This window comes from Myotis davidii, unplaced genomic scaffold, assembly GCF_000327345.1.
Source record: "Myotis davidii unplaced genomic scaffold, ASM32734v1 scaffold80, whole genome shotgun sequence".
In the NCBI taxonomy this organism is placed as follows: Eukaryota; Metazoa; Chordata; class Mammalia; order Chiroptera; family Vespertilionidae; genus Myotis; species Myotis davidii.
In genome coordinates, this window is record NW_006292686.1 from 896835 (window position 1) to 918286 (window position 21452).

The 21452-nt window shown below is 43.9% G+C and overlaps 1 protein-coding gene across 1 annotated transcript; it reads right to left on the reverse strand.

Annotated features, from left to right (window-relative positions):
- Positions 1–372: 372 nt before the first annotated feature.
- On the reverse strand, positions 373–576 carry LOC102767211 (60S ribosomal protein L39). Its single transcript, XM_006766096.2, has one exon. It carries the CDS (start codon positions 563–565, stop codon positions 413–415), a length of 153 nt encoding a protein of 50 aa, XP_006766159.1. The 5' UTR covers positions 566–576; the 3' UTR covers positions 373–412.
- Between the last annotated feature and the right edge of the window lie 20876 nt (positions 577–21452).

Consider the following 21452-nt stretch of genomic DNA (forward strand, 5'->3'; position numbering starts at 1 on the left):
TTTCATTTCTCTTTAGGGCATTAATGGAAGTCATCAAATGAGCAAGTAAATAAGGGAGAACACAGTACAACTTTATAGCTGCTTCAGTGTATGGAGAGGCAAAGTACAAGCAAATAAACATGTGGAATAAGCACTGTTCCATGTTCTTACGTGTATTCTCTCCTTTAATCCTCTCCAAAAACAAATGAAAGTTGCCCAGTTGTTACTATTTATTTTTTTAAAGGTCTTGCACACTTATTACTGAACAATCCTACTACTGCAGAAAAAAAGTCAACAGAGCAAGATCATGATTCCAATGATTTTCCAATTAAAGTGCCCCAACTGTCCAGACAGTTGATCTTTTCAATCATTTAAAGGTGCAGGCAACCTGGATACAGCATAAGTATATGAGCCATCTCTCATGTGTGATTCCTCATAGACCCAGTTTGGTTCTCCATTGTCTCCTCTTCCAGTTGTACCTGTTTTCATTACCAGTTTTCATTCGAATCCACTGGGGAATGGGCTGATTCTGCTTTTGTTTCTTGGCCAGGAACCTCTTGATCCTGAAAATCTTGTGGAAAGACATGCCGAAGGAGAAGCAAACACACTCATCTCGATGGCGGAGCCAGTTATTACTATTATTATAAGTTTGGAAACTGAGGTTCAGAGGGGTTAAGAAACTTGTCGAAGGGTACATAGCCAGCAAGTAGTAGAACTGGAATTTGAAGCAAAGCAATACAACTGGAGACTCCATGTCCTTCATTTCAGTGCTGTTCATTCATGTGTGCATGTATGTGTGTATTTTCCATGGCATAGTAGTTGTGAATGTGCACATCTTTATTTCAGAAAACCTCAAATAACTATGGTTTGTTACAAATACAAGTTTATATTTCTCTAGCATAAATGAAGAATAATGGTAAGCAGTCTAGTATTACATTAATGTCCACAGTCATCAGGAACCCAGGCTCCTTATCAACATAGAGCTTCTACCTCATAGCCCAAAATGGCTACTGAGCTCCAGCCACCACATCCAGATTCCTGCTTAGAGCCAGGAGGAAGGGGAAGTAAAGGTATATCCCCTATCTTTACTACTACTTTCCAGAAGTTGAACATGATACTTCTACTTTTAGTTCATTGGTCACAATTTTACCCCCTAGCCACACCTAGTTCCAAGGAAGGATGGGGAAAATAGACCTTGTTCTATAAAAGCATGCTAAAAATATTGAGTTGTTTTTGTGTGTGTTTTTTTACTAAGGAAGAAGTGAAAAATGGATACTAAGGAATAAACTAGCAGATCCTACCACACTCAGTACTAGAGAGGCATAAATGCATGACATCTCAAGGTGAAAAGGGATTTTAAATTTTTCTAGTAAAGTGCTGATCTAATGCTTAAGCATTTGTGCCCATTGGTTGTCTCCTCCCCCCGTTCATAAAAAGAGGCCTGAAGCTACCCCACCTCATGTTTAGTCAATGTTTCTATCGGTTGAACTAACATTCACTTAACCCTATTTTAACCCATTAAAGCCATTCAGAATAATTCTCAAGTCTAAGCCCTCCTGCCCTAATAATTCAGATATTTGAATCCCCACCCCCAGACTGTTTCCAATCACCCACTGTGCTTGCAAATATGCCTCTTCTGTCATCCTCCCAGTGAGCTCACAGCACCCTTCAGTGTCTTACCCAGGATTGGACATGAAGTCCTGGGAGCGGCCTTGCACAGTCAGGGGGGAATTACACCTCTCAGATTATAAGTGTCTACTTATATACTTCTAGAAGGGCTTCTCAGTTTGCTTTAGGATTTTTAACCATTGCTCCACACTTTTAACTCAGATAGTCTTTACCATCTACTAAAGCTACATATCCCCAATTCAATTTTTTTTTTTACAGTTTATTTTCTGGCTTTGACGTAGAACCATAAAAGGCTTTCTACTTTACCTTCTCCTGTGTATAGGGCCTCTTGGCTTGAACTTACAAAAACCCTGAGTCTATCAATCAACAGATCATCTATCCCTCCCACCTCCATCGGCAATTTTGGCAATAACTCTCTCTGTACCTTCATTTATGCCACAGAGCAGATCATCCCACAGAGCAAGGCCAAGGCCAATGCAGTGTGCTACACCCTGAAATTCTCCCTCCAGGTGACATTGATCCATTAAGCAGCCCTTTCTGTGGCAACAGGGAAAACTGGTTTAGATGTGTGTTGCTGCCATAGCGACGTCTAAGCAGGCAGCTAAGAGCCCCGGGGACTTGGCTGTTGGCAGCATCTGTTGCCAGAGCTTTCCTTCAACAGTGAGGAGACTTCCCAACCCCTCGGGAGTCAGGACCTAGCTGTTGGGAGATAACCTTCACTCTCACATTCACTCATTCATCTTTCGTTTGTAAAACATATTTTGAGGTTTTCCACGAGCCAGAATGCCACGTCCTATGAATAAAGGTCAACAAGACCATTGCCTGCTCTCAGGGAGTTCGTCTAACGGGGAGTAATGTCAAAACCAGTTTGACCCTATTAAAACACGTCAGGTCACACCACTCCTCTGTTCAATACTCTGCAGTGGCTCCCAAGCCCCTCAGAGTAAAGGCCTGGGTCCTTCCCATGGCCCCCACAGCCCCACACGTCTACCCTCCCTGCATTTCCCCCCTAACATCCTCCTCCCTTCTTCATTCTCTCCCCTCCAGCCACCCTGGCCTCATTTGCACACACACCAGATGGGTGTGTTCCTGCCATCCCATTGCTGTCTAAAATGCTCTCCCCCCAATATTGGCATGGCTCCCTGCCTCCTCTCCTTCAAGCCTTTACTAAAAATCCCTTCTCAGTGAGGCCTTCCCTGGTCACCCTTCCTAAAATGTCAACAGTCCCAGTATATTCCATATCCTCCTTCCTGGTTTACTTTTCCTCCTTAGCACATCCTGCTCTCTAATATTCTCTGTCCTACTTTGTAATCTTGTTTATTTTCTATTTTCCCCACTAGCACGTAAGAGAGCAGCAGGGAGCTTTGGGTTTTTCTTTTTTTACCAACAGCTCTTAGATTAGTGGCTGACACATAGAATGGATGAAGTGAATAGAACAATTTCAATATAACATGATACATCCCATCAAGTGAGAATTCTGGGATACCATGCAAGCACATACAAAAGGCTCCTAACCCAGTCTTGGAAGTGAGGCTCTCCTGGGAACTGGAGAATGAGTGACAGCAGGCCAGGTAAGGAGCCAAGAGAAGGTCCTTCCACGTGGTTGGATGTGGCACAGTGGCCAAAGGACTGGAGCCAGAGGAAGAACCTGCAAACCATAAGGTGTTTAGAATCCACTCAGTGGACACGGGGAGTCAGGGGAGCAAAAGGGAAAGTGCCAGTCAGACTTTTACTTTAGAAAAGCCAGGGTGTGGGCATGGAGGGGAGTCCGATCGGAGGTTGCAGTTGGTAGAATGGTTCCATAACCCATTGAAAGAGGACAAGGGCAGGAGCTAGCAAATGCTTTCTGTAAAGGGCCAGATAGTAAATATCAGGACACATTTAACTCTGCCATTGCAGCCAGGAAGTAGTCAGAGGGAGTATGCAAATGAAGGAACAGGGCTCTTTTCCCTTGAATGTGCTGAGACAACGCTTAAGAGGTAGAGCCCACATAACAGGCAAGGAATCCGCTTTGACAACGGAAGAGGAGGGGGAAGGAGGACCCCAGCGGGCACTAGGGCACCTGGGGACCTGAAGCAACCAGCGCCCACACCCCAGAGTGGATGGAGGCTGACCTAGGAGAATATGTGTCCATGTGTTTCCAGTTTGAAACATCCCAGAAATTAGTGCAAAGCTGTGCACTGGTCTAGGGAAGAGCAGCTGAAACAGTGAGAGAGAAAGGATCTCCTTGAATGGATCCCGGGCCTTGAGGGTAGGGATTGATGTCCTTGATGCTCTAGAGACACTGAGAGGCATTCTTTGACCTTTCTCTCCCTCCCAGCCTCCCCACCCCCATGCAGGTTCCTCCCCCGCCTCCTTTGCCAGGTTCCCCCAGCGATTCCCAGTCTTCCCTTTCCCCTAAATCCTCTGGAAGACAGATGATGCTGGGAGAAGGTGGCTCAGTGAGCCTCACTGAGGATCAGAAGATAACAGCATACCTGTATTTGGGGGTAGAGAAATTGCCAAAAGAGCAGGCTGACCCTGGAGGTGCGCTGTGCCAGAGGGAGAAATAGGGCGCAGAGATCTTAGGTCTTCTGGGAGGTGAAGAGATGCCAAATTCTCTAACAGCTGTGCACATGACAAAAGGGTGAAAAATAATAAAGTACAGTAAGACAAGATGCCAAGTGAGCGAGCCAGTGGGCTCCATGGCTGGCTCATTCCACAGCCGCAGGCTCCCTGCCCAGGCAGGCGAACAGGGCAGGAGGGTCTGCTCCCTGAGCACACTCCCAGCAGTGGCTCCTTTTCAATAGTTTTAAAGGTCATATGCTGACATGACAGTTGCTGGAACTGTGGTGAAAACGCTCGCAGGAAGCATTGTGCAAGCGACTCTAGAGACCCACAGTCCCCACAGACCGAGCAGCCTCCACGTGGGCCTTCCCGGCCTTGTCAAGCTCCGCTGTCAGCCCACCTGCAGGGCTCCCCACACAGCCCTCAGGTGGGAGCCTGGGCAGAGATGCCTCCGGTGCTCTGTGAGGCCCCTGAACCGTGAGGCCGGCAGCCACCGCCTGGGAGCTTCTCGGAGCAGGTACCAGGACAGCGTGCACAGGCTCCTGACTTCTGTCCCACAGTCAGCCTGGGATTGCACGAGCGAGCCTGGCCCCAGCTGACCTCCCACTGCTGGCGAAGCTGGGGAGAACCCACAGCTCCCTGCAACAGTGTTTGAACATAAATCTGCACCACAGATTTTAAAGCACGCCAATAGAGGGTAAAACCAGACTCTCTGCTTGTCTTGGTTCCATCTTGTGCTGTACAGGGTTCAAAAGGAGCCCAGGTTCTGACCAAACAGGCCATTTTTCTGACTGAACAGACCATTTGCCTGAGCCCCATCTTCAGGACAACCCCACCCCTGGGCCCTCTCACCCTCTGAGCCTCTGCCCACCCTCCCACCAGTCCCCAGGCTTCCTCCTCCATCTCAGGGCTGCCCAGGGGCAGGCACAGAGCTCCTTTATGGACACACAAGCTCCAGTCCTGACAGCCAGAGGCCGCCTGTTTCCTCCACCCTGTCTTACTCTCGGCATCTGTGAGCTTCCCGGGAAGGCTGGGAGCAGATCTAGGCAGGCGGGTCTCCTTCCAACATCTCAGGAAATGTTAGAAGTTACATATCCTGCCCTGGACACACACACACACACACACACACACACCCTCTTCTAGTTCTAACCACAGGCCCCTCTCTAACTGCGTTGGGAGGGGTTGGTCAAAGCCCAGATGCATTTCCCCCGGGAACCCTTTTTGCAGTCCTGCCTCCGTGCCACACAACTCCCAGGGCCGTGCACAGCTTAGCAGCAGTGTCTTGGAGGTGGCAGTGCCCTAGTCTGGGGTTTTGTTTGTTTTGCTTGTTCAAACTCTTCGGCTTCCCATTGGCTGTCAGTACCTCACAAGAGCTCGGGTAACAGGAAGGGAACTGTGCCTGGATGCTGAACCCTGGTGGCTGACACCACCTTCCCCTCCTCCATCCCATGTCCCATTCCTGCAGGAGAAGCTTCCAGAACAGACAAGTATTCCTGGTGTTGACCATAATTGTGGCCTCTGAGAGGCTGCAGCAGCATCTGAATGTCGGGACCTGCACTGGGCGACAGTCTCAGGGTCACCAGGCGCAGCGGAACTCCAGGGCAACCTCGGAGCACTCTCCAGCTCCTCAGTCCCCAGCCCTGCCAGGCTGAGACCCTGCAGACCTAGACCGGGCAGGCCCACCTGCAGCCTCCTGCAGGCGCCCTCCTGCTAGTGAGCTGAATAGGGTAGGAGGGCAAAGTGGGTGCAGCCAGAACAGGCGCTGTCTGAAGATGTGCAGGGCAAGATGTCAGACCTGGGCTTCCCGGGGCTTCCAATGGGGCAGATGCTTCACAGCCAGTCGCTCATGTCCAGATGCAGTTTGAGCCAAACAGACCTGATACCTCCGAGGCTTCATAGTCGAACCTCAATCCCACGTGGGGTCCTAAACAAGCCTCATCCACAAAGCCAGACCACCTCTATTGAGTCAGTTGTGTGACCACGTGCACATCATTAACCTCTCTGCCTCCATTTCTGGAACAGTTAAGCAGCCGATGCAAGCCCTCACCTGGACAGTTGCTGCAGGCACATAGGACAGTGGTCTCTGCATGAGAGACGCTGGTCAGCATCAGTCCTAGATACGAGGACTCCTTTGGCCCTAAAGGAGCAAAGACCTCACACACCCAGGTCCAGCACCTTCCTTCCTGTCCTCCTTGGAAGAAGACACACCTTTGCAAAAAAAAAAAAAAGTGAAAGAAAGAAACTCAAGACTTTTTCTTCTTTTCCATTTAGAACCACTATCGCTCAGTTAGGACTTAAAAAGGTGGGTGTCAGTGGCTAGGGGATGAGGGACCTGGGAATTAATGGGGGTTTTTGTTTGTTTGTTTTTAATTTCATTATTTATTTATTTTAAATGTATATATAATTGACATATAATATTAGTTTCAGCTGTACAAGAAAACTTCTTTTAATTTTTACCAAATTTATTGGGGAGATATTGGTTAATAAAATTAAATGTGTTTTAGGTGTACAATCCTTGAATGCATCATCTGTATATTGTACTGTATGTTCACCACCCAAAGGCAAGTCTCCTCCCATCATCATTAATCCCGTCTTTACCCTCTGTCACCTCCCCATCCCCCTTTCCCTTTGGCATCACCATATTGGTGTCTATGTCTATGAGTTTTGTGGGTTGTTGTTTTTTGCTTAATCACTTCACTTTTTACACCCAGCCTCCAAACACCCTTTCCCTATGACAGCTATCATTCTGTTCTTATGAGTCCGTATTTAATTTTTGTTAGTTATTTTGTTCGTTAGATTCCACATATAAGTGAAATCATATGATATCTGTCTTTTTCTGACTGGCTTATTTCACTTAGCATAATACTCTCCAGGTCTACCCACGCTGTCACAAAGGGTAAGATTTCCTTCTTTTTTACAACATTTAGTATTCCATTGTGTAAATGTATCACAGCTTTTTTTATCCACTCAGCTGCTGGTGGGCACTTTCAGCTGTTTCCAATCTTGGTTATGGTAAATACTGCTACAATGAACATGGGGGTGCATATATTCTTTCAAATAGGTATTGAGGTTCTTTGGATATATGTCCAGAAGTGGAATAGCTGGGTCATAAGGCAGTTCCATTTGTAAGTTTTTGAGGACTCTATATTGCTTTCCAGAGTGGCTGCACCAATCTGCATTCCCACCCACAGTGCACGAGAGTTTTCTTTTCTTCACACCCTCACCAGCATTTGTTGTTAGTTAGTTTGTTAGTTAATCTTAATGCTCACCTGAGAGTATGTTTATTGATTTTAGAGGAGAGAAACATCTATGTGATTGAGAAACATTGATCGGCTGTCTCCCAGAAGCTCGCTGACTGGGGATGGGACCTACAACCGAGGCAGGTGCCCAGACAGGGTATCAAACCCCAAACCTTTTTGGTGTACACGGCAACACTCCAACCAACCAAGCCATCCGGTAGGTGGGAGCTGTTGACTTATTGATGATAGCCATTCTGACAGGTGTGAAGTGGTATATCATTGTGGTTTTAATTTACATTTCTCTGATGATTAATGACATTGAGAACCTTTTCATATGTAGGTTAGACAGCTGTTTAGTCTTTTTGGAGAAGTGTCTATTCAGATCCTTTGCCCATTTTTTAATGGGATTGTTTGTTTTTTATGTGGAGGTGTATAAGCTCTTTATAAATTTTGGATATTAACCCCTTACCAGATATATCATTGGCAAATATGTTGTCCCATTCAGTAGGTCTTTTCATTTTATTGATGGTTTTCTTTGCTGTGCGAAAACTTTTTAGTTTGATATTGTTCCATTTGTTTATTTTTTCTTCTGTTTCATTTGCCCAAGAAGATATATCAGAAAAAATATTGCTGTGAGAAATGTCTGAGACCTTACTGTATATGTTTTCTTCTAGGATTTTCATGGTTTTGAGTCTTATATTTAAGCCTTTAATCTACTTTGAATTTATTTTTGTGGCTAGTGTAAAAAGGTGGTCTAGTTTCATTTATTTTGCACTAATTTTCCCAATACCATTTACTGAATAAACTGTCTTTACCCCGTTATATATTCTTGCCTCCTTTGTCAAATATTAATTGACCATATTGGTTCAGGCCAATTTCTGGGCTCTCTATTCTATTCCATTGATCTATATGTCTGTTCTTATGCCACTACCAGGCAGTTTTGAGAACCATGGCTTGGTAATGTAGTTTGATGTCTGGTATTGTGATCCCTCCAACTTTATTCTTCTTTCTCAGGACAGCTGTGGCTATTCACGGTCTTTTTTTATTCCAGATGAATTTTTGGAGAGTTTGTTCTAGATCTTGCTGAATGTATTTATCATTTCTGGTAGTTTTTTGGTAGAATATTTAGACTTCTCTATCTACAATATTATGTCACTTTCAAATAATGACAGTTTTACTTCTTTCTTGAGGAGTTAGTGTTTAATCAGTACAGAGTTTCAGTTTGGGAAGATGGAAGAGATCTGGAGATGGATTGTGGTGATGGTTGCACAACCATGTGAATGTACTTAACACGACTGAACAGTACACTTCAAAATGACTAACATGGTCAATATTATATGATGTGTATGTTACCACAAGCTTAAAAAATAAATGAGATCCTGCGTGGTTACAGAATTCAGGGAAGGCTGTGTGGAAGAAGTAAAGCTTGTGTGGTTTTCCACACAATAAGTTGTGAGGTGCAGGCTCATGGAGCACTAAGGCCAGCAAAGTGTAAAGACTGTCTCAAACTCTAATGATATCTATGGAAGTCAAGGGCTAGGCCAACCACCAAGACATATCACGGTATGGTTGGCACAACATAAAATATATATTCCCAAACCCAGTTTTTAGAGTGAAGGGGCACTGTTGGTAATTGCAGGGGACAATGGCATACAGTCACATGTGAGGCAGAGAAAAGAGCCCAGACTTGGGAATCAGGTAGACCTTGGTTCAAGGTCTAGTTTGGGCACTTACTTGAGCAAATTACTTTCTGTCTCTGAACCTATAAAATTCTATATCATGAGGTGATTGTGAGTATCAAAAGTAAGATGTGAAAAGCTTCCGTCTATGATCTGCCACTCCTTAAATATGATAAGCCTGTAATCTCTTATCTGTAATTCTGAAATCTAAAAAGCTCTGAAAACCAAAATCTTTCTAAACTCATTTGGGGGCAAAACCTGACTGCAACCAATGAGTGGCTATTTAGAATGTTTATCCCACTTAGTGTAACTTATTTCTATGTTTCTGTGCAGAAATATTAATGTGTTTGATGACAAGGTCTGCTTCAGTCCCTGCTGTAAATGTGTTCCCTCCCTAAAGTCCAAACTTTTTGTATAGGTTGGAAGGATGAGAACTCTAAATTACAGATTCAGTGTCCTATACAGATTTAAGGCTATTGTCAGTTATGGAATGTTATAATGTTTTATTAAGTGAAAATGGCATGTTTAGTTTTTTTTTAAAGGAACATGTAAAATAATGTGTATTATATGCTTCTATTTGTTTTTAAAGGGTGCGTACACATGCTCATCTATGCACAGGCCATGTGGAGAAGCATTCCTGAGGGTGGAAACAATGTTTGCCTCTAGAAATAGGGAAACTAGGGTCAGGGGAGAGGAAAATTGATGTTTCATTGTGCACACTCTTACTCATGTTGAAATTTTTATTCCACATTTACAATACATTTTTAAATATTAAATTAAAAAGTCAAAGAAACACTTCATACCCATTAAGATAGCTATTATTTTTTAAAAAAGGTGTTGGCAAGGGTTTGGAGAAAAGGGAACCCTGTGCACAGCTGGTGGGAATGTAAAATGGTGCAGCTATGGGAAACCATATAGCAGTTCTCAAAAAATTAAAAGTAGAGCTACCATATGGCCCATGAATTCCACTTCTGGGTACACCCTAAAGAATTGAAAACAGGGACTCAAACAGATATCTGTATCCCCATGTTCATAGCAACATTGTTCACAACAGCTCAAAGGTGTCCATCGGCAGATGAATGAATAAACAAAATGTGGCATAGACCTACAATAGAACATTATTCAGCCTTAAAAACAAAAGAAACTCTGACACGTGGATGAACCTTGAAGACATTATGCTAAATGAAATAGGCCGGTCACAAAAATGCATGGTTCCACTTACATGAAGTTCTTATAGCAGTCAAATTCGGGGGATTAATGTTTTAAGTCAGTTTGGGAAGATGAAAAAATTCTGTGGGTGAATGGTAGTAATGGTTACACAGCAATGAGAATATACTAATGCCATTGACTGTACACTTAAAAGTGGTTAAGATGGTAAATTTTATGTTGTGTATTTTACAGTTAAAAATAAAGTGTTAAGTTTCTCGCATCACATATCCCCTTGGATGTGCCTGTGCCGCTTGTGCCAAACCTTTCCATGAACTGTGCAGGCGGCAGGCAGCCTGGTTCAGGGACTTCTGAATAATGCCTGTGTCAAAGGGTGGTGGCCAGGACGGGCCTCTCCCGGGCCCTGCGGGCCCTGCTGACCATGGAGTGCCCTTTGGGAGGTGGTTTGGGGGGGCAGGCGCTGTGCTTGAGTCTGACATGGACAAGGCTGGTGGCACCATGGCCTAAATGTAGGCTTCCCGGAGCTGGGGTCTGGCTGTGACAAGGGTCGGGCTCCTCAGCTCACCCCAAGAAATCCTTGGGAGAAGCTCTGGATGAAGCCATGGGCCCCTAGCAGCCTCCAGTCCTCTCAGAGAAGGGATGAGGGACCCAGTTTGCCTTTGGAAGAAGTCTGTTCCCCAGCCCAGCTCCTCCGCAAAATCTAGAGAGGCAAATAGGAGAATAAGACAGTCCACCTCTTTCCTTAATACCTTGACACCCAGTTGCTCTTCTTATCTTTTGTCTTTTTTTTTTTCCTTTTTTAAGTTAAAGGAAGGACCTTTCTGGCTAATTAGAGTATTTGGGCAATTTCTGCACATCAGTTAACAACCTCAGCTTTATTTCTGGGTTTCTCCTTACCAGTCAAGTGTGGCCACATTGAGGCTCAGATCCTATGTGCCCCCTGTGTGAGGAGGCTCACCCACGGGTATCTCCCCTGACATTGAGCACCCTGCGCAGTTCCCATGCGCCCCTGGGTTTCAGGTCTGCAAAGTGGACCAGGTGCCCTCAAAGGTTTCCTGTCCTTACCAGTTGGGAGAACAGTGCTCCAGCAGGGACTGCGATGTGGGGCTGGTTGCAGTGGTGCGGGGAGAGCCCCGATGCCAATCCCAGACAGAAGTCACAGCAGGAGGTTTCCTGCACCCCAGATTGGGAAGGGGATGCTACCAGCACCGGAACTCTGGGTGGTCTGCTGGAGCTGGGGCCGTGGAGGGGCTGTCCCCAGCTGCACACCTCCAGATGATCGCTGTTAGAGACCCTGCCCCACTCAGAGCCAGATGGTATGGGACAGCCTGGTGTTTCCCTTCGTCCAGCCCTCCAGTTCGTCCTCATTGACTCCCTGGGCTGAAGCCAGAGAGAAGCCAGGCGGCAGGGGCCTGGGAGAGGTAGTTTGCAGGAGACACACTGCTGCATTCCAAAGAGGTCAGGGCACTCCAGGCAAATACCCAGCAGGTCCAGCCACCGAGCTGCTGTTGTCCCAACCTCCACTGGGTTTTTCCCTTTTTTTGTTTTGTACTGGCATTATCTGTATGTTTGGGGGGCGGCGGTTGTTTGGTATTATCTGTTTGTTGGGGCGGGGGCGTTGGTTTGTTTTTTTGTTAATCCTCTCTCAACAGTCATTTTCCATTGGTTTAAGGGAGGGGGAGAGACACAGAGAGAGAAACATCAATTTGAGAGAGATACATAGATTGGTTTCTCCCCCATGTGCCCAGATTAGGGCCAAGAATCAAGCCTGCAACCAAGGTATGTACCCTTGACCAGGATTGAACCCAGGACCCTTCAGTCCGCAGATTGACGCTCTATCCACTGAGCCAAACCAGCTAAGGTCTGGCATCTCAGTTTTAGATGTCCAATATACAAAGGAATTGAATTAAAAGTTGGACAGAATGGAAACATTTTAATTAGGCTGTGAAGCTTACACTTGCCAGGCCAACCCATCACTTCTAAACCCCCAAAGTGGGTGCGTGCCCTCTGGCTCGCCTCTGGCCAGACTGAGCGTCCCCCAGACTAATACCTTGGTCCCATGCAAGGAGCAGGCTGTGCCAGCAGGTGTGATATGTGGCTGGATTCAAGCCGCACTCAGGGAAGAGGAGGTAGTGTAACAGGTTTCCACACTCCCCGGGAGAAGTCAGCACATTATTTCTTCCACCAGGGCTGCCCTTCCAGGGGCAGAGCAGGGGTAACTGTGGTCCAGAGGGCTGAGCCTAGAGCAGGCACTCAATTGCTCTTTGTTTAGTTTAGCTGAGGCACCCAACCTTGTGTGAACTTGAGCCAAACACCTTCTTAGGATACAACCTGCTTTACAAGACGAGGGAGACATGAGTAAGGATGTCAGCGTGGGATTCTGAAAGGTGGCTGCGCAGCGATGCCTTGCCCAGCACTCACAGCATTTCCTGCTCTGGGTGTGTGCTCTTGTATGACCCCATCAGTTCTGGAAACCCTTCTTGTAAAGGGAGGGGAGGGACTTTTACCCCCATCTTCCAGAGAGAGAGAAACGCAGGCACTGAAAATACACAAGGCCCAGTACAATCGCATTGGATTCAGGGCCACGTGAGTGTCATCCCTGACCTGCTTCTAATGAACCAAGAAGGATCAGTCACCTCCTACGCCCAAGTACAGTTAAGAAACATCTGCAGGGTGACACTCTTCATCCATTCAGTCGAGAAAGGGGAGAAGGGACAAATGAAAAGACAAGGGAGCAAAGGCACAAGAGGAGAGAAAGAAAGGCCCTGTGATGGGCACGTTAGACAGGAACACCGTGCTTAGGGATTGTCACACCGCTGCCCTTAATGATGGCTGTGAGAGAAGCCAGCTTTGCGAGGGATTTGACCAGCCTTCAAAGGATGCCTCCCCCATCCCTCGCCTTCCTGGAAACTCACTAGGGTGGTAAAGAGCCACTCCCCTTGTTTCCAATCCAAGGCAGCTCCCATTATCAGTGGCCGTTTTCCTCCCCTGGGGCTCAGTTTCCAACCCCTGAAGTCTTGTTCCCTTTTCTGCAAAGGTGCTACTGTGTATAGTGGGAGAACAGATACTCGTGTGGGTGTGCTGCTGCTCAGGCGTGCTTACCTGCACCTGAACAGGGAAGGCTTCCTCGTGGTATGTCACCTTTCTGTAGGGTTGCAAGTGTCTGTTTCTTCCCGCCCACAGCACATCTGGGCTCTCGTCAAAGACAAGCCCTAACAGAAGTTGGGCAGGTGTTGGGGAAAATGAGACTGCAGAGTCCAGTTTGTACAACGCCTTACACTCTCACCAACTCTGACAGTCACGCTCCCAGCCCCACGAAAGCATGGGATTCTGGCTGAGTCCTTTGCAAAAATGAGAAATATCATCTCTTCTGGTTTAGACATCTCAACACGCACCACCAGATCCAGAAACACACACAAATTCCACTCTTGCTCATTTTCAATCCAAGGGGTTTTCTAGAAAGTAGAGCCTGTTACAGAACAGCTTCCTGGACCACAGGCAGGGCTGTGGCAGGCACTCCGATGGTAACTCTGATTGTACCTTGAGCACCAGTGAAGCTCACTGCTCCATGTGCCCACCTCAGTGTTTGCCGGGGTGGAAACTCGCTCAACATGCTCAGCCCTGCAATTGCTGCGCTCTGTTTGGAGTGTGCTGGGAAAATGACATTTATTCTCTAGTTAACGTGTCTATCTCCACCCCCAGAGTCGCTAAATAAATGAGTTGTTCTTGGAGCAAACATCTCTCTTTCAGCATCTCTCCGTTTCTGAGCCACAGCTCAGCAATGAGGCCACTAGCTCTCCATCAGGCTGCACGCAGCGGGGACACACATGGTCCTCTGAGTCCTGCTGTCGCATTTTGAGGACCCCAAGTTATTGATGGGAACAGGTGCTCAGAATTCAGCACAACCCACCCAAGGCTTAGTTCACTTTCTCTGCAAACGTCTGGATTTAGGAGAGAAAATACCAGGCTCCTCTCAGGCTGCCTGTAAACATCTCGGTCTGGATTTGCTGAGGTGGGTTGCTAAATTTAATTGCCAGTTTCCATGCCATGTGATGGTGTGTGACAGGCCAGCTCACCCTGTGAGTTCGCCAAGGGGTTTTAAATAAATGCTTTCTGACGGAAAGGATGATAAAGATCCTGTTATTCACCAGAGAGCCTGGAGAGTGGGCTGGCCTGGGTTTCACCGCTGAGCTGCTGTGGTGCTAATCCCCTGAGCCCCCACCACTTCCCACTGGCTAGTAGGAGAGGCTGAAGGCGCCTGTGGAAGAGCCCAGCCAGCCAGCCCCGCCTGCCCAGGTCTCTGTGACCCCGGAACACAAATAGCTCTGTGGGCCAGCCTCAGCTTCTCCATCTGGAAAGAGGAACTGTTAACAAAATATCAGGAAAGCAGGGAATGCGTGGAGCTTCCGGGCAGCATGCTGTAGGTGTGCAAATACAGCCCTGTGCCTGAGAGCATCCGTCGGGCCCCAGGCAACAAGCAAGGCAGAGAGCGGCGTGGTTCTTGCCCCTAGCCTTGACAATGCCAGCGGGAGCATCGCGAGGCTGGCAGTGGTTGTGTTCTCCCTGAGTATTTCCTTATGAAACCCGCCTACCAATGCATACTTACTCTTTGGGTTAGGGTCACTCTGTGTTGTCTGAGAAACAGCAGCATCTGCCTTGCCTGGCAGCTTTTGAGAAATGCAGAGTCTCAGGCCCACTTCATTCCTGCGGATTCTCCCAATGGGCTGCTTAGCAAGCTATCCAGATGATGCATATATATTTTAAATTTTGAGAAGCTCTGGTCTAAAGCAGTGATTGTCAAACTTCAGCCCACATCAGAATTCCCAGGGGAGCTTGTTAAAACATTGAGGGCCCTCCACTTCCAGAGTTTCTGACTTAGTAGGTCTGGGACAGGGTTCGTTAATTTGCATATGTATCAGGCTCCCTGGTGATAATAATGCCCCTGACCGGGACCACACTTGGAGAACCAATGGTGAGTATTCCTCCTAGCAATAGTTTTGTGATACCTTCCTTCCCAGGTCACCAGCTGTCATCTCCTCTTTATGTACACTGGCCATTTCAGTCCCTGGAATTACTGTAGTCTTCTCTTAATATCTTAAATCCTGACTCATATCATTTTTGAGCTCTTGAATTTAGTCCATATTTCTTTATCTCTTTCACTAGGAAGTTCTGCACTAAACATGGATAACCAGTTTGTGCTGTACAAAAAGGGAGGATTTCTTAAAAATTCTACTTTTTCTCCCATGTAGTTGTCCTAAAATTCCACTTGTTTTTTTCTTTTTCTTTTTTAAAATCCTCATCCGAAGATATTTTTTCATTGATTTTTAGAAAGAGTGGAAGAGGGAGGGAAAGGCAGAAAAACATCGATGTGAGAGAAACACATCCTTTGGTTGCCTTCTGCACGAGCCCCGACCAGGGCCCTGGCAGGGGGAAGCATGCAACCGAAGTACGTGTCTTTGACTAGAATCGAAACCAGGACTCTTCAGTCTACAGGCCAATGCTCTATCCACTGAGCCAAACCAGTTAGGGCCCACTTGTTTTTTCAACTAGAGTTATGCTGCTGGTCCATAAGGAGCATGTCATATCACAGGATAACCAAGTTGACTTACTACAGTGCAATTTTTTAAATCACACCAGCAATGCAGTGACACATTTAATTAAAACAAGCAACACTGGAGAATGATGAATTCAAAGCAAAAGTCAGCGTTTATGTCCCCCATCTGATCCCCTATTCTCCTCCCAGAACTAATGAATGTTAGCAATGCCTTTAAATATGCACGTATGCATAAATAGAGGTAGATATGCATATAAATACATGTCTGTATATATTTACAGTATTATTTTGCAACTTCCTTTTATTAATTAACAACATTCCTTAGAGATCCTTTAAAATTAATAAGTAGATTCTACTTCATTCTTTTTAAAACTACATGGCATATTTCTTAATTTGGACATATCATAGTTTATCTAACCATTCTATTAATGGCCATTATGTTATTTCCAAAATGTTGTTATTAATAGCAATACTTAACTAGCTTTCTCATGAGATTCAAATGAGAATTGGCCCAAATAGGTGGTATCAATTTACATTACCTCCAGCCACTTTGAAAACAGTTATTTCTAACCCCCTCATCAAAGCTGTCTATTATCAGTCTTGTACATTTTTACCAATATATTGGGGATGTCTCATTATTTAAATTTGCATTTAGTTGATAACCATTTGAGGTTAACTGTCCTTCATAAGATTATCAGCCATTTTATTTCCTTTCTTGTGATTTACTTACTCAGATTCTCTGCTCTTTTTCTATTGGGTGGGTGGTCCTTTGTTTCAGTCAGGGGGAAAATAGAAGCAGTAGTCTGGGTATTAATCTTTGGTTTGCTAAAACGTTGCAATGTTTCATCCAAGTCCCTCACTTGAGTTTTCATAACTTTATTTTTGCCACATAGAACTTCTAGTTTTTGGATAATCTATAATATAATTTATTTTTTTAATTTCTTTTTTATTTGTATTGTTGACATTATTACAGATGTCCCCCATTGCCCCCCTTTACCTCCCACCACCAAGATCCCATCCTCCCCTCCCTCTGGCCCTCACTACATTACTGTCTTTGTCCATGGGCTCTGCATACATGTTCTTGGGCTAATCCCTACACCTTCATTCATCCCATCAGCCCCTTCTCCCCACCTCCCCTCTGACATATGTCAATCTATTCCATGTATCCATGTCTCTGGTTCTATTTTGTTCATCAGTTTATTTTGTTCATTAGATCCCACAGCTAAGTGAGATTATATGGTATTTGTCTTTCTCTGACTGACTTATTTCACTTAGCATTATAATCTCCAGGTCCATCCATGCTGTTGCAAAAGGTTCCTACCTTTTTACAGCTGTATAGTATTCCATTGTATAAATGTCCAACAGCTTTCTTTATCTATTGACTAGGAGCCCAGTGCATGAATTCATGCACCTTGAAAGGAACTGTGGGCCATGAGGCTGTGGTGGGCAAAGGGGCAGATCTCAGCCCATCCTCCATGCCCCCACCCAGCCCCTCCTGCCACAGCCCCCGGTCCCCTGTCTATAGGCAGCCCCGCTCCTGCCACCACTGCCGCTCCCACACACTGCCAGCACCAGCCCCACTCCCACCCGCTGACAGTGGAGTGATTGGGGCCGATGCCAGCAGCAGGTGGGAGAGGCAGCTGCCGCCCCAATTGCCCCTCAGGAGTAGGGGGAGGTGGAGAAGTTCTGAGGGGTGATAAGGGCCAGCAGCTGCTGCTCACACAGGACCAGCAGCTGCTGCTCACACCTTCTGACAGCTCTGAGCCATTGGGGCCGGGCCCGGTGTCGGCAGTGGGTGCAAGCACCAGGCAGGACCGCGGCGCGCCGGAGCAAAGAATTTTTAGTAACCACCAAAGGCTCACCCCAATGACAGCGACTGGTGCCCCATCTTGGTTTGGTGCCCCTGCTCACCTGTTTCACCATCCCACGTGGCCAACTCCCACCATGTTCTGTGCTCTGCTGCCTGCTGCCAAAACCTGCTGCAGATGCCCACCATGTTCCGCGTGTGCACCCTGGTGGTCAACACACGTCATAGCGACCAGTTGTTTGGTTGTTCTGCTATTCAGTCTATTTGTATATTAGGGATATATATATATATGCACTTAGGCTGTTTGCAGATCTTGACTATTATAAATAACACTGCTATAAACATAAGGGAGCATATATTCTTTCTAATTGGTGTTTTGGGATTCTTAGGATATATTCCCAGAAAAGAAATTGCTGGGTCACAAAGCAGTTCCATTTCTTTCTTCCTTTCTTTCTTTCTTTCTTTTTTTTTTTTTTTTTTTTGAGGAGACCCCATACTGCTTTCCACAGTGGCTGTACCAGCCGGCATCCCCACCAACAGTGTACTAAGGTTTCCTTTTCCCCACATCCTCATTGGCACTTGTTTGTTGATTTATTGAGGGTAGCCATTTGGGCAGGTATGAAGTGATACCTCATTATAGTTTTAGTTTGCATCTCTCTGATGATTAGTGACCTTGAGCATCTTTTCATATGTCTATTGGCCTTCTGTATGTCCTCTTTGGAGACGTGTCTATTCAGAGCCTTTGCCTATTTTTTAATTGTGTTATTTGTCTCCTGGTGTTGAGTTATATGCATTATTTATATTTTTTGGAAACTAACTTCTTATCAGATGTATCATTGGCAAATATGTTTTTTCATACAGTGGGTTTCCTTTTTATTTTGTTGATGGTTTCCTTTGGTGTACAGAAACTTTTTAGTTTGATATGGTCCCACTGGTTTATTTTTCCTTTGTTTCCCTTGCCATAGGAGATATATTGGCAAAAATATTGCTGTAAGAGATGTCTGAGATTTTATTGCTTATGTCTTCTTCTAGGATTTTTATGGATTCGCCACTTACATTTAAGCCTTTTATCCATTTTTATTTTATTCTTGTGTATGGTATAAGTTGGTGGTCTAGTTTCATTTTTTGTATGTAATTGTCCAATTTTCCCAGCACCATATATTAAATAGATTGCTTTTAACTCCATTGTATGCTTTTGCCTCCTCTGTCAAATATTAATTGACCGTAAAGGTATGGATTGATTTCTGGGCTCTCTGTTCTGTTCCAATGATCTATGCCTGTTCTTATGCCTGTACCAGGCTGTTTTGGTTACAATGGCTATGTAGTAATCTTTGATGACTGGTATTGTAACCCTTCCAACTTCGTTCTTCTTTCTCAAGATTGGTGAGGCTTTCTGAGGTATTTTTTGGTTCCATATAAATTTTTGGAATATTTTTTCTAGATCTGTGAAATATGCCATTGGTATTTTGATAGGGGTTGTGTTGAATCTATAGATTGCTTTCGATAGTATGAACATTTTAATGATGTTAATTCTTCCTATCCATGAACCCAATATATGCTTCCACTTATTTGTATTTTTCTCAATTACTTTCTTCAATAACCTATAATTTTCTGAGTACAGATCTTTTACCTCCTTGGTTAAATTTGTTCCTAGGTAACTTATTTTTTGTTGCAATAATGAATGGGATTGTTTTCTTAGTTTCTCTTTCTGATATTTCATTGTTGGTGTATAGAAATGACATTGATTTCTCGACATTCATTTGTATCCTGTTATTTTGCCAATTTATTACATCTAGTAGCTTATGAGTGAAGTCTTTAAGGTTTTACATATCATGTCATCCCTGAATAATAACAATTTCACCTCCTCTTTCTGAATTTGGATGCCTTTATTTTTTTCTGATCACTGTGGTTAGAACTTCCAGTACCATGTTTAATAGGAGTGATGAAAGAGGACATCTCTGTATTGTTCGATTTTAAGGGAAATGCTTTTAGTTTTTCCCATTGAGTATGATGTTGGCTGTAGGTTTGTCATGTATGGCCTTTACTATGTTGAAGTATGGTCCCTCTATTCCCACTTTGCTGAGTTTTTATCATAAATGGATGCTGGATTTTATCAAATGCTTCTTCTGCATCTATTGATATGACCATGTGGTTTTTATCTTTCATTTTGTTTATGTGATGTATCACATTTATTGATTTGCAAATATTATATCAACCTTGCATCTCTGGAATAAATCCCACTTGATCATGATGTATGATCTTTTTAATGTATTGCTAGATTTGATTTGCTAATATTTTGTTGAGGATTTTAGCATCTGTGCTCATCAGGAATATTGGCCTATAATTTTCTTTCTATATCATGTCTTTACCTGGTTTTGGAATTAGGGTAATGTTGGCCTCATAAAAAGAGCTTGGAAATCTTACCTCCTCTTCAATTTTTTGGAATAGTTTGAGGAGGAGAGGTGTTAGTATTTCTTTGAATGTTTGGTAAAATTTGCCTGTGAAGCCATCCGGTCCAGAACTTTTGTTTGTTGGGAGATTTTTTTATTATTATTGCTTCAATTTTATTAGTTGTTATTGGTCTATTCAGGTTTTCTGATTATTCCTTTTCAGTTTTTGAAGATTGTATCTTTCTTGGAATTTATTAATTTCTCCCACATTGCCCAACTTTTTGGCATATAGTTGTTCATAATATTTTCTTACAATCCTTAGTATTTCTTTGATGTCAGTTGTTACTTCTCTTTCATTTCTGATTTTATTTATTTGGGTCCTCCCTCTATTTTTCTTTATGAGTTTGGTTAAAGATTTGCCAATCTTATCTTTTAAAAAACCAATTCTTGGTTTCATTGATCTTTTGTAATGCTTTTTAATTTTCTCTTTTGAAATTTGTTTATTGTTGACAATATTACAGATGTCTCCCATTCCTCTCCTCCTTTATTCCTTTCCACACTTTTTAGACTTGATTTCATTTATTTCTGCTCTGATTGTTATTATTTCCTCCTTCTATTCACTTTGGGCTTTGTTTGTTGTTTTTTTTTTAAAGTTCATTGAAGTGTAAAGTTAGACTGTTTTTTTCTTCTATGAGTTTGAGGGTGTTGTGTGTTCATTTTCATTTGTTTCCAGGTAATTTTTTTTGTTTCTTTCTTGATCTCATTGTTTAATAACATGCTATTTAGCCTCCATGTATTTGAATGTTTTTGAAGGTTTCCTTTGTTTTGTCAATATATTTATTTTATTATTAATAAATAATAAATATATATATAATTTGTTATTGATTTCAGAGAGTTTGGTTCTGGAAAATTGTATGTTTCTAGGAATTTGTCTATTTCGCACAGGTTGTTCCATTTGTTGGCATATAGTTGTTTATAATAATTTCTTACAATCCGTTATATTTCTGTGAGGTCAGTTGTTACTGTTCCTCTTTCATTTCTGATTTTATTTATTTGGGTCCTTTCTCTTTGTTTCTTGACTAGGTTGGTTAAAGTTTCATCAATCTTCTTTATCTTTTCAAAGAACCAGCTCTTGGTTTCATTGGGGTTTTTTTGTATTGTTTTTTAGTTTCCATGGCATTTAATTCTGCTCTGATCTTTATTATTTCCTTCCTTCTACTTACTGTGGGCTTCTTCTGTGTTTTCTTTTTAATTATTTTAGTTATAGGGTTAGATTGCTTATTTGAGGGGTTTTTTTTGTTTGTTTGTTTCTTGAGGTAGGCCTGTAATGCTATGAACTTCTCTCTCAGGATTGTTTTTGCTATGTCCCATGAGTTTGAGGGTGTTGTGTGTTCATTTTCATTTGTTTCCAGGTAATTTTTTTTGTTTCTTTCTTGATCTCATTGTTTAATAACATGCTAT

What these genes read in the sequence shown, in the direction of transcription:
- LOC102767211 (XM_006766096.2), bottom strand. Translation starts at nt 565, where the DNA reads ATGTCTTTCCACAAGATTTTCAGGATCAAGAGGTTCCTGGCCAAGAAA.